At 40.3% G+C, this 16,203-nt stretch overlaps 1 protein-coding gene across 2 annotated transcripts in view; it reads right to left on the reverse strand.

The window, feature by feature from the left end:
* Positions 1–16,203, reverse strand: part of SYNE1 (spectrin repeat containing nuclear envelope protein 1) — a 467,802-nt gene that overhangs the window by 449,609 nt on the left and 1,990 nt on the right. For both annotated transcript variants that reach the window (XM_053590506.1, XM_053590504.1), the window contains exon 2: positions 10,246–10,525. In XM_053590506.1, the coding sequence (XP_053446481.1) occupies positions 10,246–10,312 (67 nt within the window). In that variant the 5' untranslated portion in view covers positions 10,313–10,525. The remainder of the gene's footprint in view (positions 1–10,245; positions 10,526–16,203) is intronic.

The raw sequence follows: 16,203 nt of genomic DNA on the forward strand, positions 1-16,203 counted from the left end.
TGCCCATATGTAGCGTGGCAAGAAGGGTGAGCTCATTGGCAGTTCTGTCAGAGTGTGGCCTAGTTCTGAAAACCTGGCATGGGGATTAAAGTGCATAAGGGCCCAGGCCCAATGCAGAGAATGAGCACAGCAGTGGACAGAGAGCCTCTGGGGCCTGCCTGGCACTAGCCCACCCAGGAGAAACCTGAACCAACTTCCAAAAGGTCCTCTGGCCCTCTAGAGCTATGCGCTGCAAATTCTTCAAGGGCAAAATTGTGGTTACAACCTGGTCATTAGCTTTAAAGTTCCTTAAGGGCCAGGACATAGCTGTTAGTTGCGGAGTTAGATCTCTCATGTTTAACCACATCTGGATCACAGAGGTGTTCAATTTATGTATGTGGAAGAAACGGAACATCTTCCGAATGGCCAGTCATTACTGCATTTCATGAGCAAAAGACCACTCAAGTGCAAAGGAATGAAGCAGCCGTATGGCCAAGTTTTCACAGGGAAAGGTGCCCTTCCTTTTCAGTCTATAGCCTACTGGTTAATTTTTCTAGTTTAACTGACTATAGTAAGGAAGATCTATACAGAAATGTTTATAACAATCCTTCTGAAGCAACAGATAAAAACTGAAGTGATGGGCTAAAGATTGATCTCACTTTCTCTCTCTTTATACGTATTTTTCACTCTCTCTCTCATCAAAGGCACAAGATGAATTTACTAATCTAATCTAGTCAACAAACATCTAGTGAACATTTATCTTCTCTTGCCAAGTTGGAAAAGATACTAGCTATGCCATCGCAGATCCAACTTTTTGTAATAAGTGCTCTCATCATAGACTAATATAAAGTTCATAACTTTATGTAAATTAGTAACATTGGTCTCGCTTTTCAGCTCAGGACAGAGCTACAAAGATAATGTTTTTAAAAGAAGCGTATCATTTTATTATAAGGGAAAGTTCTCACAATTTCATAATTCTGGAGAGGGTCTGACACTCTAGAATCTTTCTGGTTTTATTTTGCCTTAATTAAATGCATGACTTTTTACCAATATTTGAGAATCTCAATTGCTCATCTTTAAAAATCAGAGTTAGATACTCTGATCTTCTACAATTTTGTCCATCTACAATTATGAGATTCGGTTCAGCACCTGTAGCTCAGAGGCCAGGGCACCGGCCACATACACTAGGGCTGGCGAGTTTGAACCTGGCCCGGGGCCTGCCAAACAACGACAACTAAAACAACAACAACAAAAATAGCCGGGCATTGTGGCGGGTGCCTTTGGTCCCAGCTACTTGGGAGGCTGAGGCAAGAGAATCGCTTAAGTCCAAGAGTTTGAGGTTGCTGTGAGTTGTGATGCCACATCACTCTACCCAGGGTGACATAGTGAGACTGTCTCAAAAAATAAATAAAATAAAATTACGAGAGTCAGTAACTCTTTTAGAATCACCTACATTTTGACTATATGTATTAAGTGTCACCTAGGAAACTATAAAAAATGCAGATCTTATATAGTAATATTAAATTGTAAAAGTAGAGTTCTAAAGAGAACTAGCCATATTTAAAATATTTATAAATTTCTATGGAATTTAATGCATCTGTTGTTATCATCATGCTAAATGCATAGATAGTTCCAAGACTCAATGCTATCAGGAATCTGTTCTTTTTGAAAATACCAAGTACCATGATAAGAAAATGTATAGAACTTTAAAATACATCAGCAATAACATTCCTTCTTTTTTGATCATTATTATGATGGTAGGAGTTATTATTTTGGAATGAAGCCATTTTATCACACAAGTAAGACAACAGATACTTCATTAAAAAGACAAAATCAAATAGAAGTTGTGTTTCTATTAGGAAAGAGTGCTATTTGTATATACATATTTCTAGTCTGTAATAAACATCTTTTATATGAATTTGTTATTTAACCACTTAATTATGCATATATGTCTACCTACAATAATACGTAATCAAAAAGTATCATGACTTGACAGAAAATGATCTCAGAGTATCTGGCTTCCCTACATGAGATCTACTAACTTGGCAATTCTTTCTCAACTCAGTGTTTTCACACCTTTTGACCTGCAAACACAAGAGCAACGCACTTTGGGGATTTTTCACAACTTCACTGAATACGATAAAGTCCAGAGACAGAAATTTTCACAAATCTTTTTGTATGGCATGTACTACATTTCTTAGCAATTTGATTATTGTACTACTAATTTTAGAGACAATAAAATTAAAGGGACATAATTAGCATGAGTATATCCAGAAATAAGAAGAGTAACTTGTGGTTTCTCATCATGATTTTTCAGTGCGACCTAAATGATGCTGGTGGGAAACTGGACATTACCACAATTAGTATTGAAAAAGATCTTCCCATTTGAAGAAATGTACAGGCAAGTTTTACCTCACTGAATAACCATGAATTTGCTTTTATGACAAGTTATTTTTGAGCACAGAAAGATAAAAGTTACAAGTGGTAGGAAGGCTCCTGGGGTCTCAGAGTAGTTAACTGATAGAGAAGTTGGCTAATAAGGTAACAGAACTAGATTTGAGTTCTGGTCAAGGGAGAATGGAGACCTCCACTTGCCTTCCTTTTATACAAGATTGATTCCAAATACAATTTTGAAACAGCTGAGGGCTCTCATTGACATTTTGCTTCCCCTCCATACTTTTCTACCCTTGATTTCTTCACTGTGACAGACCTGGAGTCTTCAGGGTCCTGTGCTCCCTGAAATTTGATCTCCTCCCAGGACTAGCTTCACAGCTGTGTGACCTGAGTAGCTGCACAGGGCCCTGTCCCTGGTAGGCTCTGCACATGTTTTAAACCCCTGCTGTATATGAATTAATTTTAGCAACTGTTTATTTTGTGCTGGGCCCTAAAAATTATGTAGCTAGCCTTGCCTCTTATCCATAGTGAGCCAGGATCATTAACAGCTACGGAAAAGGGCAGCTTTGAGAGAATACACACTGGCACGTGAAGGTTGACTTGCCCCTCAATCCTCTCAGAAATCATCCTTCAGTTGTCTACTCATGACTTTGGTTTATCACATCACTGCTCTAGAACTCTGCTATTTCATCTGTAAAATAAGAACATCAAACTATGACTACAAGTTCCTCCCAATCTAAACAACCACACCACCTCTTATAAAACTACAGACCTGTGCTTTTTAAGAGGAAGGTGTTTTCAGAGTAAAAAAGCACATGAAAATAATTTAGAACATCCAACAGTCTGCCACTTTGGTAAAATTTATTTAATTATAACTGTCCTGTGAAAATTTATTTACTCAGGAAACATATACCTACTCATCATATTTATCACCCAGTTTATAAATTTCTTATTAATGATCATGTCACAGTTCCATGAGGATACAAAGTCTATAAATCATGGTCACATTTGTGTCCAGAGGACTTGCCCAATAAACTCTTGTTAAATGCATGAATACACAATTGAATAAACAGAGTACCTACTAAATGTGAATTAAATCAACTATGCACCTACAGTATCCACAGTTAGAAAGGACAACACCCCATCTTCAAGGTTCTAGTATGCTAATGAAGCACAGAGATAAAGAAATAAACCCTTCTAGACGGACGTAAACATACTTCAACGTTAATAGAAACATGTTCAAAGTACAACTAAGGGATCCTCTTGCTCTGGCTGGGAGTGCTAGGAACGGCTTCACAGAGGGGCCATGTCTGAGCTGAGATTTGGAATTTGAGAAAGGCAAGAGGTAGAGGGAACATCAAAGACAGAGAAGTGAGGCTGAAGTCAGCTTGAAGGGATCTAGAACTGGCTCAGGGCGCCTGGAACAGCACAGTTCAGAGAGGATGGACAGAGAGGAAGACAAGGAGGCTAACAGGAGTCAGCTAAGGAAGATCCTTTTTGCCACAATGAGTACATCTTGCGCATTATGGTGACTCATTACAGGTCTTTAAATAGGAAAAGGGATGCAATCAGGATTCTGTTCTGACAGATTCCTCTTGTAACAAAATTGAGGGTACAGTCTAGTTGAACTCCCAGATCTCTGAATATATTATAAGAATTCCACATTTCTCTGTTAAATATTAAAGCAATGAAAGCTTCTATCAACCAAAATCGGATAGAATGAGAGAACCCTCAGAAAAGTAAAAGAGTTGAAAATGCAGGCCCTGAGCATGTGATTAGCGTTAATTCTTGGCAAAATGAACACTGAGGTTCGTGACGTCTAACAACAACTAACAGTAATAACAGCAGCAACAGCAACAAAAAACACCACGGTGAGTACTAAGAATCTAAAAATTCTTCCCAAGAGAGTAAACAGGCCAACAGTACAATAACTAATAAACAGATCAAAGGATTCAAAGTGTTGGGGACACATGTGAGGAGAAAGGAAGCAACGCAACGGAGGGCAATTGTATAATTCCAGGTAAATAACTTTTTTAATGTGGGTGGAGACCAGTGTTTACTAAACATGAAAGATTAATATCAGTAGAGGAAGGAATTGTTTTTAATGCGAGAGGTCATTGTGAACAATGAACAAGAACATCAAGTTACCATGAAAATCATTTTTAAAATGTTTCACTATATTCAAATAACGTGTCCAAAATAAGCTCTTAATCTCCCTCCTCAATGTTGTTGGCCCCGATAGTCTTCTTTTGTTTCAAATTAAAAAGTAAGCGGACAAACTTTCATTCCCTCTCTCACATACCACCTCTTGTTCGTCAATAAATGATTTTGATCTTACCTATGGCCACCTCTCTCCCCAGCCACTGTTCAGTAACTACTCTAACCTACTGTTACCTGTCTCCTGAATCCTCAAAAATAGCCTCTTTCCAGGCTTCCCAGGCTCTACCATTGAAAATCAATATGATTTTAAATATTTATTTGTAATTGCTCAACAAATACTTATACCAAGTGTTCATGTTACAAAGTGGACTTTGCTAGACAATTTGTGAATCTGGCCCAATTCCTGCCCTCAATGCTTTTCTACTCCAGGTGAGCAAATGGGTTAGACACATAATACATGTAACACAATGCAAAGCAACACTAGGTGACTGCTAGCTAGAGAGTTCAGGAGGAGGAGAGGGAATTTCTGAGGGTATAACGCCTTTATAAAGAAGGCTGCATTTAAATTGGGCTGTGAAGGTTAAGTCCAAATTTAGGAGCAGTGACTTGAGTTTATTCATCCTAAAGATGCCCCCAGAAGGAGACAGAGAATGAGGGCACCTTCAGAGCAGGGCAAGCAGTGGCCAAAATAGAAGGGGACACAGGGGAGCTGGAGGGGAAAACGCTGGACATGTAAGATGGAGCTGGAATATGGAAGCCGAGCCGAGCTGCTGAAACGTTAATCCCGAGGTCAAGGAAGTAATGTTGTTACATTGTTTAACGTTACATTATGAAAAATTTAAAAAGTAAAAAGATTTAACATGAAGGTAATGTGAAATGTTGAGATGCCTTAAGTTTTACTTGTAAGCCTTAGATGCTCTTACTCCCAGAGGCCTGCCACACAGGCAGGGAACCACATGTCCTGGAAAATGTATTTATACCTACGTGATTTTTGAATTGACAGGATTCCTATCTGACTAGTTGACATAACATTAGCATGTGCAAACCTTTGCTACTTTTGATCTAGCAGTTTACTTTTTCTATTTAAGAACGGTATTTGGGTCCCTGAAGACCCTGCAGGCCCCAGGCACTTTATGGATAAAGCACAATGAATGAAATTCTTTGGCAAAGAGAAAGGCCTGGAGGACAAAGCACTCACAAGTGAACGCACAGGCCTCACTCAACACACTCAAAAGTCACCTGAACGCCTGGTACAGCTTTGGGGAAGGAAAATGGACTTAAACCATTACATTCACAAAAACAACAGACACATCACCCATTCGGGCTGGATGTGTGTTCTTCAGGTGATTTGATACGGACAAAACCCACTTTTGATTAAAAACGAAAATTCAGATAAACACCTTTTTCCAGAAAGAGGGCAAGTCAAGTAGGCTCCATTTAGCTGCTTCCTCCCTTTGCTTTTGTCCATCTTGACTGATTGATCTTCAGCTCATTCAGTCAGGGATAATACTTTATTCATTTATTTATCAAATATTTATTTAAGATGTTTCGAAATACAAACAAATGATCATTGTTTTGTATCATGTGTAAATTTGAGATACTTTTCACACAATAGTCATGTAGGAGGAGAGAGATTAAATCCAGAGGGGAATTTCAGTCTAAACAGAATGAAGAGATTTTAAGAAGGATCAGGAAGACAAAGATACAAAGTATAAAACTTATCCTCTCAAGGCACCATAAAAGTTTCAGTCTTCACAAGATGGCAAACTTTTCCTGTCTCAAGCTTTTTTATTTTTATGAGACTGAGTCTCACTATGTCACCCTGGGTAGAGTGCTGTGGCATCACAGCTAACAGCAACCTCAACCTCCTGGGCTTAAATGATTCTTTTGCCTCAGCCTCCCAAGCAGCTGGGACTAGAGGTGCCCACCACAACACCCGGCTATTTTTCTGTTGCAATTGTCATTGTTGCTTAGCTGGCCTGGGCTGGGTTCAAAACCCACCAGCCTCTGTGTATGTGGCTGATGCCGTAACCACTGTGCTATGGGTGCCAAACCCTTTCTCAAGCTTTTCTCATACCTACTGATACCAAACCAAAAGAACATTGTTTTTATTATTTATAATTATTTTTTATTATATTTTTTCAATCAACTCCTTTCTTAGTTTGAGTGTTCTTTTAATAACTTCATGTCTTTCATCACTTGCTCTATAAAACTGCCTTGATGTCGCCCTGTCTTACTTTAACCAACCATTGACATTCTAATTTAAAAATACATAAAGCTTAATATGGGTAATTTCAAATAAAAAAATATAGTTAATAAAAGGCAGCCAACAAATATGTTTTAACCAAATGTTATGCAGCGGTGCTATGAAAAATTACAAAGAGCCTTAAAATATTGTCACGATGTTAGCGTGATGTGTAATCCAAAGAGTTCAGCCATTCATTTCTTAGATGTGACTGTAAAACAAAATGACTCCATAAGCTGGCTATGAAGTGGATCCCCTTTGCCTTTAAAAGAAGAAGATGTATGTACAAATTATGTGCATATAACTATTTAATAATCTTGTATTATACTATTGTCCTGTATTTGCTTTTAAGGTTATATTTAAATTGATTAAAGTCACAAAAACATTCATTATTCTTAAAAGCAAACTCCACATTGCAGTCTGACTGCTCATCCATAATTCAGGATCCCAGCCTAAAACATTATGCTCAAATAAGCACAAATATTGGCAAAGGTGAAATATTGAACTGCTACAGTAGCAGCTAAATTATTTAGGAATCTGTGTGTGCTTGAATTTCCCAGCACAAGAAATAAAAATTAAAAGCAGAAAAATAGCCAGCAATTATGACTGTAAGCTGAACAAGGAAGGGAGAAAAGTCAAATTGCCATTATCGAAGTTCCTTGCTCTTTGTTAGTTAAGCGTGCATCTTAAATGACAATGAAACCCCAGAAAGGGAATAAATACACCCCAAAACATTAGTTACTCAGTATCTATACACGGAAAGAAGAGTGATTCTAAAAGGATGTTCTTACGGATTTGACCTTTGAAAATAGCAGCTCTGATTTTGTTTTAAGTTAAAAGAAATTTAATTTTCCCTCGCATATGTCTTAGTTACCTGGGCACTGATACTAACTCTCCACGTCTTAGGATCTTGGTCACTCGTTTGGAGGTTCCAGCAGGTAAGCAGGTTCACTAAGAAGACAGATCTTTCCTATCTGGGAAGCTGGGGTTAAAGCACCAGTAAATACCCACAGTGAGGAAAGCGGGAGACCCACCTCACAAGCTGAATCAGCAGAATCAACACAGCAGGGCAATTTGGTAAGAGACAGGCCCAGCGGATCCCTTTCACTTCCTGCCGTTTCACTTAGTTTTCAACACACACAGGCAAGATGTGTTGCCTTTGTGCAGAGCTCACCTTCTGTAGCCAGCAAGAACCCACAGACACGAAGTAACTGATGCTAAAGGCCAACAGGAAGTATTGAGTGCTCAGGAATTTTGTCTCCTGAATTTTAAGTCTTATTGTTCTAACTTTGTCGGGTACCCTTATAACAGGTTATGACTCTTTCTTTCACAAGAATGAAAAATAATTAATACAATAATTATAGTCACTTCATTGTGTAATAAAACTGCTATCCTATGAAACCACTAACATTCCTCCAAAACTCTGGATGATTAGAAAAATTTGCAACAAATTCCAGGCTGGCCCTTATCCAATTTTCCTTCATGACTATTTGGATGGCTCGCCATATCACAGCATTGACAGTTTTTAAAGCCCCTTTGGTATGTGATCTCGCGTAGTCTCATAACAATCCTGACGGGGGCAAGCAGGGAAACATAGTCCTCATTTGGCACATAGATGCCTCGGTGTAAGATAGGGCGTCACAGGGTTGTGAGGGAGGAGATGGGAGGCTCCAGCTCCTGGCCTCACTGTACACATTTCTCAAGTCGGGCTGCAGGTGCTATAAACACACGATAGAACAAAACAGGGAAGCATCCACACTTTTCATCTCCTCTCACTCCTAACTATTGCCTTCCACTCAATAAAGGACTTCCATTCAAAACAAGATCAGAATGAGGAGCTGTGTGTTTGTAGGAATACAATCTGGTTCTGTTTCAGTCTTTCAAATTTGCTGTTTACAACTTTCTTTTACGGTCAATATGTAAGTGATCCAGAGAATCCCCACATTTAACAGACTCAAAGGGAAATCTGTTTCATCTCTGTGTTGTTTTTCTCACACTGTCGTAAGGGACTTGGGAGTTTCCTTTCTGTCATTTCATAGATTATGTCATTGAGGCACAAAATGGTTCAGGCAAATCGTAAAGAAAAACATGGAGGAATAGAGCTCCCAATTCAATGTTGCATCAACGCATGCAAAAATGTGCAACTTAAATCTGAGATCCCTGGAGCAGACCCAATCAAAGAATTGTTCAGCCTAGGGACCTAGTCGGGATCTGTTCAGCAAGGATCTGTTCCTTTACCTAATGAGGCTCTTTCTGGCATAGCAAGTGGGATCTATCAGTAGTAAATGGGAAATGTGTCCCCTCATTCTGGAGGACCATAAAGCAGTCCAGGAGACAAGCCCTAGTGGAGGTCACTCGAATATAGGTCTCTGTCAACCTGGTGGTCTCTGGACAGACATGAAGAAACTCCTAGTTCCATCAATCTCCGGAGTTTCTTTGGCTGTGAGCATGTTCTGGGCCATGAATATCCTATTTAAGAGTTGGGTGTGTTTTGAAAGTTAAGGATGCTTACCTGTAAATTATTGCTATGCACAGCAAATGCATCGTAAGCAAAGACAGTGGGCCGACTGTCTGACTGATAGCATCGCTGTTGTGCAACACCACAACCATCAGTGGCTAGAGATACTAGGAAGCCTAACAGTCAAGCTGTGACATTATTTTTAAGGTCTCTTGACAAACACTAGACCAACCCTTCTACACTTGGATATTTTTATATCCTAAAAGCACACATTTGAAGCCTAGGAGAGAGACCATTGGTATTATGATGAAGAAGCAACATTGTCATACACCTGCGGGTGACGGTAGTCTTTCTGTCTCAAGGAATGTATATGCTCCAAGAAAACTGACAGTGGGGAGTTCGCCTGTGGGTTGTCTTGAACTTTTCCCTGTTAATTCTCTTCTAGAAAGAAGTCTGCTGTCAGAATCAGAGCACCAGGGAGGAACGTGGGACTAGTCTGCAGGCTGCCACTAACCACATCATTTCATCTCTCTGGGCACGTTTGCCTCGTTTTTTAAAGGAATTTCTAGCTATCTGAGGGATTTCTAGTTGAGAAATACCACTGGTTTACTTGTTCTCCAATAGCAGACTGTTGTCTGTCCAGCACTGTCATGATAACCTGATCAAGGCGCTGTCACTGCTGTTGCCCTGGCAGTGACACTCCTGAAGGACAGCAGCAGCACATTTCGTAACAATGAGGGATTCCCAACTCGCCGCGTAAAGCACGCTAACACTGACTGAAGGTCACAAAAAACTGCACCTCTGCCTTTTCGTCTTACAGAAAAAAGATAGTATTTTAAGACAACGTATCTTTGAAAACACTGGAATAAAAAACTGCCATTCTATTCTTTGCTACAGTTCCATAAAATTGAATCAAAACCCAAGCAAATTTAATGGATTGTGTATCAATTTGTATTTGAACTTAAAAGTGAACTATTAAAAAAAAAACCTTAAAATTTCTGCCTCTTACCTTGCAGCCTCTGCATCACATTGGCAATGTCCCGAGGGGACCGTGAGGCACCTCTGGAGGTGGCCATGGTCCCTCCGGTCGCAGGAAAGCAACACCAAGAGACTTCACCGGAGGCAGCGCAGGGCTATGCCACTCCAGAAAACATACTTGAACTCTTCCAGATCTGTTACATTATAAATGAATTCCAGGCATTTGCAGCAGTCACCAAGGCGACCTCACTCACAGAGATCAAACCACTTCTTTTTCTTCTAAGACTGTCCTCTTAAATGAACTCAAAAACCTGAAAAACAAAGAAGAAAAGGTACAATATAAAAACAAAAATCTACAAAGGTCACCCGAGTATTAAAAGGAGAACCATTTCTAGTCAATGTGAATGCCTGAGTCATTCTTTTTTTTTTTGCCCCAGTACCCTGGGGTTGAATGCCCTGGTGTCACAGCTCACAGCAACCTCAAACTCTTGGACTCAAGTGATTCTCTTGCCTCAGCCTCCCAAGTAGCTGGGATTACATGCGTCCACCACAACTTCCGGCTATTTTAGAGACAGGGTCTCCCGCTCTTGCTCAGTGTGGTCTTGCACCCCTGAGCTCAGGCAATCCACCCATCTTGGCCTCCCAGAATGCTGGGATTACAGGCGTGAGCCACTGCACTCAGCCTGCCTGATTCATTCTTAGGTGAAATAATGTGGAAAAACATTTACAAACTATGAAGTACTATAAAAATTTTAAGAATTCCTATGATACTTAATAACGTAAACACATAAATGCTACATATAAAATAAAATTGGTTGCTGAAAGGAGAAATGTTCATTTTTATTCCATGTTTTCTTTTTAAACTATAAACTGTCTCCATTGACCTATGAAAGTGAAAGCCTTGTACTCAAAGCCCTGAGTTATAGTTCTCAATATTGACAGACTCTCTCACCTGCTACGTTAGCTGTTTTGCACATATTTTTTGCTCTGGTGTTAACGTTGTAGGAATTAGATCAAATCCTAATTCCTGATACTATTCTGATGAATTAAAACAGCATTAATGTAAAAGCTACCTCATTCTAAAAATTTGAGTTTTAAATATTCTAATTTTCTAAGCCAGAGTAGGTCTGATTAGCTTTTTCCCTCCCTATACACAAAGCCTCTAAAGTCAATTGTCTAAGCAGAGAGGGCAGAACCCTTCTGAGTTCTCTGCCCGGTCAAGTTTAACTGACATCTCCACTGCGGGTAAGGAGGAAGGCAAGAAGAGGCAGGAGAGTTGATGAAATCTTGATATTGCAAAATGCACTTTAAATGAGAATTTCCTAACCCTGGGGTTAGCTGAAGACAAGGTCTTGCCACCAACAGGATAATTTGACAGAAAGAAGTAAGGAGTCAATACAGCATCCAGAGAAGGAAACTGGTCAAGGAGCCACACCGAAAACGTCCCCGTTGAGAGTGATGCTTTATATTCTAGGTAATGATGATGAAGGTAAAAACATCAAGAAATGGGGGAGGAGGGCAGAAGGGGAAAAGCAGAACTCACAAAGAAAGCACATAAATGTGGGATGGTCCATCTGCCTGAAGGAAAAAAGAAAACAAGAGGATGCTTTGATTCTGTGGAAGATTCTATCATCATCTTGATGGACCGTCCATAAAACAGCATTATGAATGGGGGATCAGTTAACTGATGAGAGTGTGATTACAGATGACAGCAGGTTGTAAAATGCTACTATCCATACTAGCATATATTGGTATCTGGTCAGAATACATGAATGTAAAGCTGCTCAGAGCTTTTGTAGACAGGCACCTAAAAAAGGATGCAAACCGTTGGGCACTGCTGCTGCCGTGTGTGAAAATGTATAAAAAGGGTGCATGGGAGCAAGAAAGCACAACGAACCTAGCGAGCCCGGGGAAGACGCAAGAAGCACCCTTTATTGGTAAGACAGTAGGGAAAGACTTCTCTTGGCCACTTCTCTTTGCTAGAATTAGGACCAAATACTTGTCATCTTCTAAGGGAGAGTGGTACTTTCCAGTGGGTGGCCCTCAAAGATTATGGCTGGCTATCATGCATCAAGACCTATATTCCTACTGGAATTGTGTGCCCATTAGCAGCCTGTATCTCCTGGGGGAAAATATGCCACCTGCCCACATTCAAAAGCTAGTTCAATTTGGGAGACGAATAGGTAGGGAGAAGTGCCTGAGGGACCTTGCACGTGGCTCCGCTAAGCTGTCAGAAATGGTTCTCCAAATGCAAGGATAGAACTTTTTGAATCTGAAAATCAATAGAGTGATCAATATAATTTATCTGCACATATATTAAATAGCAACAACGGGAGACATTCAGTGTAGTTCTGCTACCCAAACACCAGTGCTCAGCACTAGAGCCCACAGGTGATTAAGACACGGCCTGCGCCTTCAATCAGGAATCATGGAATTAAAAGGGATTTCTGTAAATCATTGCATCAGAGATCACCCTGGCTCTGCCCACTTCCAGTTCACATTCAGGTCACAGAGAAGATAACTCCTGAAATACTTTTTTCTCTACTTATCTCTCTCTACATTAAACTCAGAATTTCCCTGCATGTACCCAGGATGGATACAGTGTTACTTCCACAGCATAACTAAAATATTCTGAGCACCTGAGTTCAGTGCCGGGGGTATTAAGATAATACAACACAATTCCCGCCCCCCTTTTTCTTTTGTGAGACAGAGTCTCATCCTGTTGCCCCAAATTAGAGGGGTAAAGTGTTAGCCTATCTCACAGCAAACTCAAATTCCTGGGCTCAATTGATCCTCTCGCCTCAGCCTCTCTGGTACATGGGACTACAGGATGCTCAACTAATTTTATATTTTTAATAGATTTTATATTTTTAATAGATCCTTGCTTCCGAAAGTGCTAGGATCACAGGCATGAACCATGGTTGCAGGCCACAAAACCTATTTTTAAGGAGCTTAGAACACAGTGGGAGATACAACATAGAAATACCAAGTTCAACCGAGTCTTGGTAAATGACTTAGAGTTAGTCAAATGCAAGCTATGAAAGACGCATTCCGGGAATAGTGAACAGCCTGAGCAAAGGGTGAGCTGACCAAAGGTGGGCCTGAGAAACAGCATGATTCGTGGGTGGAACTACCGCCAATCAGACCCTGAAGAATGCTCCAGGTAATGTTCTGAAGATGAGGCTGGAGAGAAAAGAGGTGGCCAGACAGTGGGGACCTGGTCTGCTGTGCCCAGAAGCTTGGTCCTGCCTGTCTAGGAGGGAACAGGATGCCATTGTAGGGGTTGTTGGTTGGAACTGAAGACGCGTAATTTAGATCATTCTAGCTACAGTTTTTAAAACTGTATTTGAGAAGGATAAAACTGGAAGGTTCAGGGTGGTACCTCAGGAATCCTGATGAGAGAATGGAAATCAGACAAAGGGGTCAGAGTGAGTGGAGGGTAAAATCTAAGAAACATTTAGGAAGCAAAATTTGTAAGACTTGGTGATTGGTCAACAGGGGATAAGGTAGGATGGGTGGACGGGGACAGGCAGAAGGAGGTGGGGTTCCAGGCTGGATAAGGGAGTCTGAGGAACCTGTCACGACTTGCAGGATTTCTTGAGCTATTAGTTGGGCCCAGAAGAAGGGGGGCTGCCCAGGCTTGACCTACAAATATTCTTCACTTCATGTCCTCATATCCTTGGGACAGCTCTGTGGGACAATTTCTTCATCATCCTTCTCATCTACAGTGTAGAACATTCTCAGCTGAACAAATTCAAAGCATCACTCAGTACATAATCCAGGGCCCACATTCCACTTGCAGCCTTTCCAAAACACAGCAGCAGCAGCCAGCGCTGTTTTCCCTGATTCCTCAGTGCTGGCAACCCCTACCCTGGTAAGTCTGGTTTCTTCTTCACCCCTGGTGGAGGTTCGTCTTACTTCCCTCTAACCCAGCTGTGAACATTTCAGGGGTATAGACTATGTAACACTCGTGGCTTTAACGTCTCACCCCTTGACAAATATATCCCTGACCACATCCTAGGTCTTTCATACATATTTTTTGTTTCGCTGAATCAAATTCATAGTCATTTACATCTATGGGACAACCCTCAGAAAAACTCTTCCTCCCTACCAAAAGAAGTTGATGTAATATCCTTCCTTTTTCAGACATAAGATAAAGCATTTTGCTTTCATCATTCAAGTATCACATATTTCCTATATTGTGAAATGATGTTCTTGCTTTTAACTGATAGGTTAACATATGATTTGATCAGAAATGTCAAATTAATGAAAAGAAGATTAATAAAAGGAAACTAGGAAGCAGGAGATATGCCTGAAGATCAGCGGCAACCTCCTGTCGGAGGAGGGAACAGGACACGCACAGGCTTTGGACAAGAAGGACCTGGAACCAAATCTCAGTTCTGTCTCTTATTGTCCATGTGACCTTAAGAAAACTGAACTTTCCTGAGCTCTCATTTCTTCTTCTGTGAAATGAAGTACATTTATGCTAAGTTGGTTTTAATTTTAGCCTGATTAAACCGAATTTTAAAATTCAGATTGCTTGGCATATAGCAGAGTTTCAGCAAATAACCCATTTCTGTTTTCCTTCCCCTGGTCTTGGCTTCTCCACCTGTGATATGAGAGGTGGCTCCAAGTGGAGAGATGCCCCTGCATGTGATCTCCAGTTCTCAAACCAAGGACAGCACAAGTGACAGATTAAACAACTGCTGGGGCAAGGTCATGAGATCCTTGAAGTGATTGGTTGTGTAGCAGTGTTCTGACTATGGACGTGGCTACAGAACCGCAGCAGCAGAGGAGACGCAGAGCCATCAGTGAGCTCATTATTCCCAGAGTTATTAAAATAATTTTTAAATGATGCAGAATATCGTGGGGGGAGAGGAATGAGGAGCAGAGGTAGGTATTGGGATGAAAAGGAGGAACAGGTAGACACTGATGGGTTATGTACCATTTAATAACCCTGAACCATCATCAAATCTTTCCAGGGGAAGGAACTAAGATTATGATGCAGCTAAATATTGTAAATCCACTACACTTACAGAGAGGTAAGAGTCTGCATTTATTATTTCACAGCAAATATATATTGATAAACTATTTATAAGGGACCACGGTAAGAGCAATAGACAGGCAAGCCCCTCTCAGAGTCTGCACACCAGAGGAGGAAGGCTACAAGTGTTATTACAGCAATGTCCAGTAAGCACGTAACAGGGAAGGCCGGGCTGCTGTGGAGCCCAGGACGCCGTCTGCTGCATTTATTGTGCAGGATGCAGAGGGAAGGTAGCCCACCTGCTATTAGGAAGTCTCCTAGCTGAACCCCATACCCTTCTCAACACCAACACCTGTGAAAAGCACAGCTGTGAAATATCACACCTCAATTTTTTGTGCCTCTAAGCAGAAGGGACATTGGCTACTAAAGCAGTTTCTTGTTTGTGTGACTAAAAAGGAATACGATTAGAAAAAAACACTAGAATACTACATAACATAATCTGCAAGACTACATCTTAGAGAAATCCAACTGAATTTTTCAGTATTAGGAAAGTATAGCAGAAAATCCCAAATCCTGCAGCAACCCGAGATTCTTTATTTATAACAGAAAAAAAATAAACTATGATGACAAACATGTAAAGAAATTCACAGCCGTATGAAGTATGAATAATAATTAAATGTCTAAATGTGTACTAGAATAGTACTAATATTGAAATACGCTATTAAGCAAAAAAGTTTAACAAGCTGTGAATAAATCTCGATCCCCTTTTCAATGTAAGCCTTTTGCTGGAGTTAGTTCACATAATTGTCTAATTTTAAATTTAATTATTTTTTTCTCTATTCGCTCTTTAGTAATGGTACTAATTAATAAACACTAAGATGGCTCAAAGGTAGGAGAGAAGAGGGACATCCCTGAGTTAATATGAGTATATCAGTAATGTCTGTGTACAGATCATCAGTGAGAACTGCTGTTAATTATTCACTATCATGAATTATACAGGGCAAC

The sequence above is a fragment of the Nycticebus coucang genome, chromosome 5 (genome assembly GCF_027406575.1).
Source record: "Nycticebus coucang isolate mNycCou1 chromosome 5, mNycCou1.pri, whole genome shotgun sequence".
Lineage (NCBI taxonomy): Eukaryota > Metazoa > Chordata > Mammalia > Primates > Lorisidae > Nycticebus > Nycticebus coucang.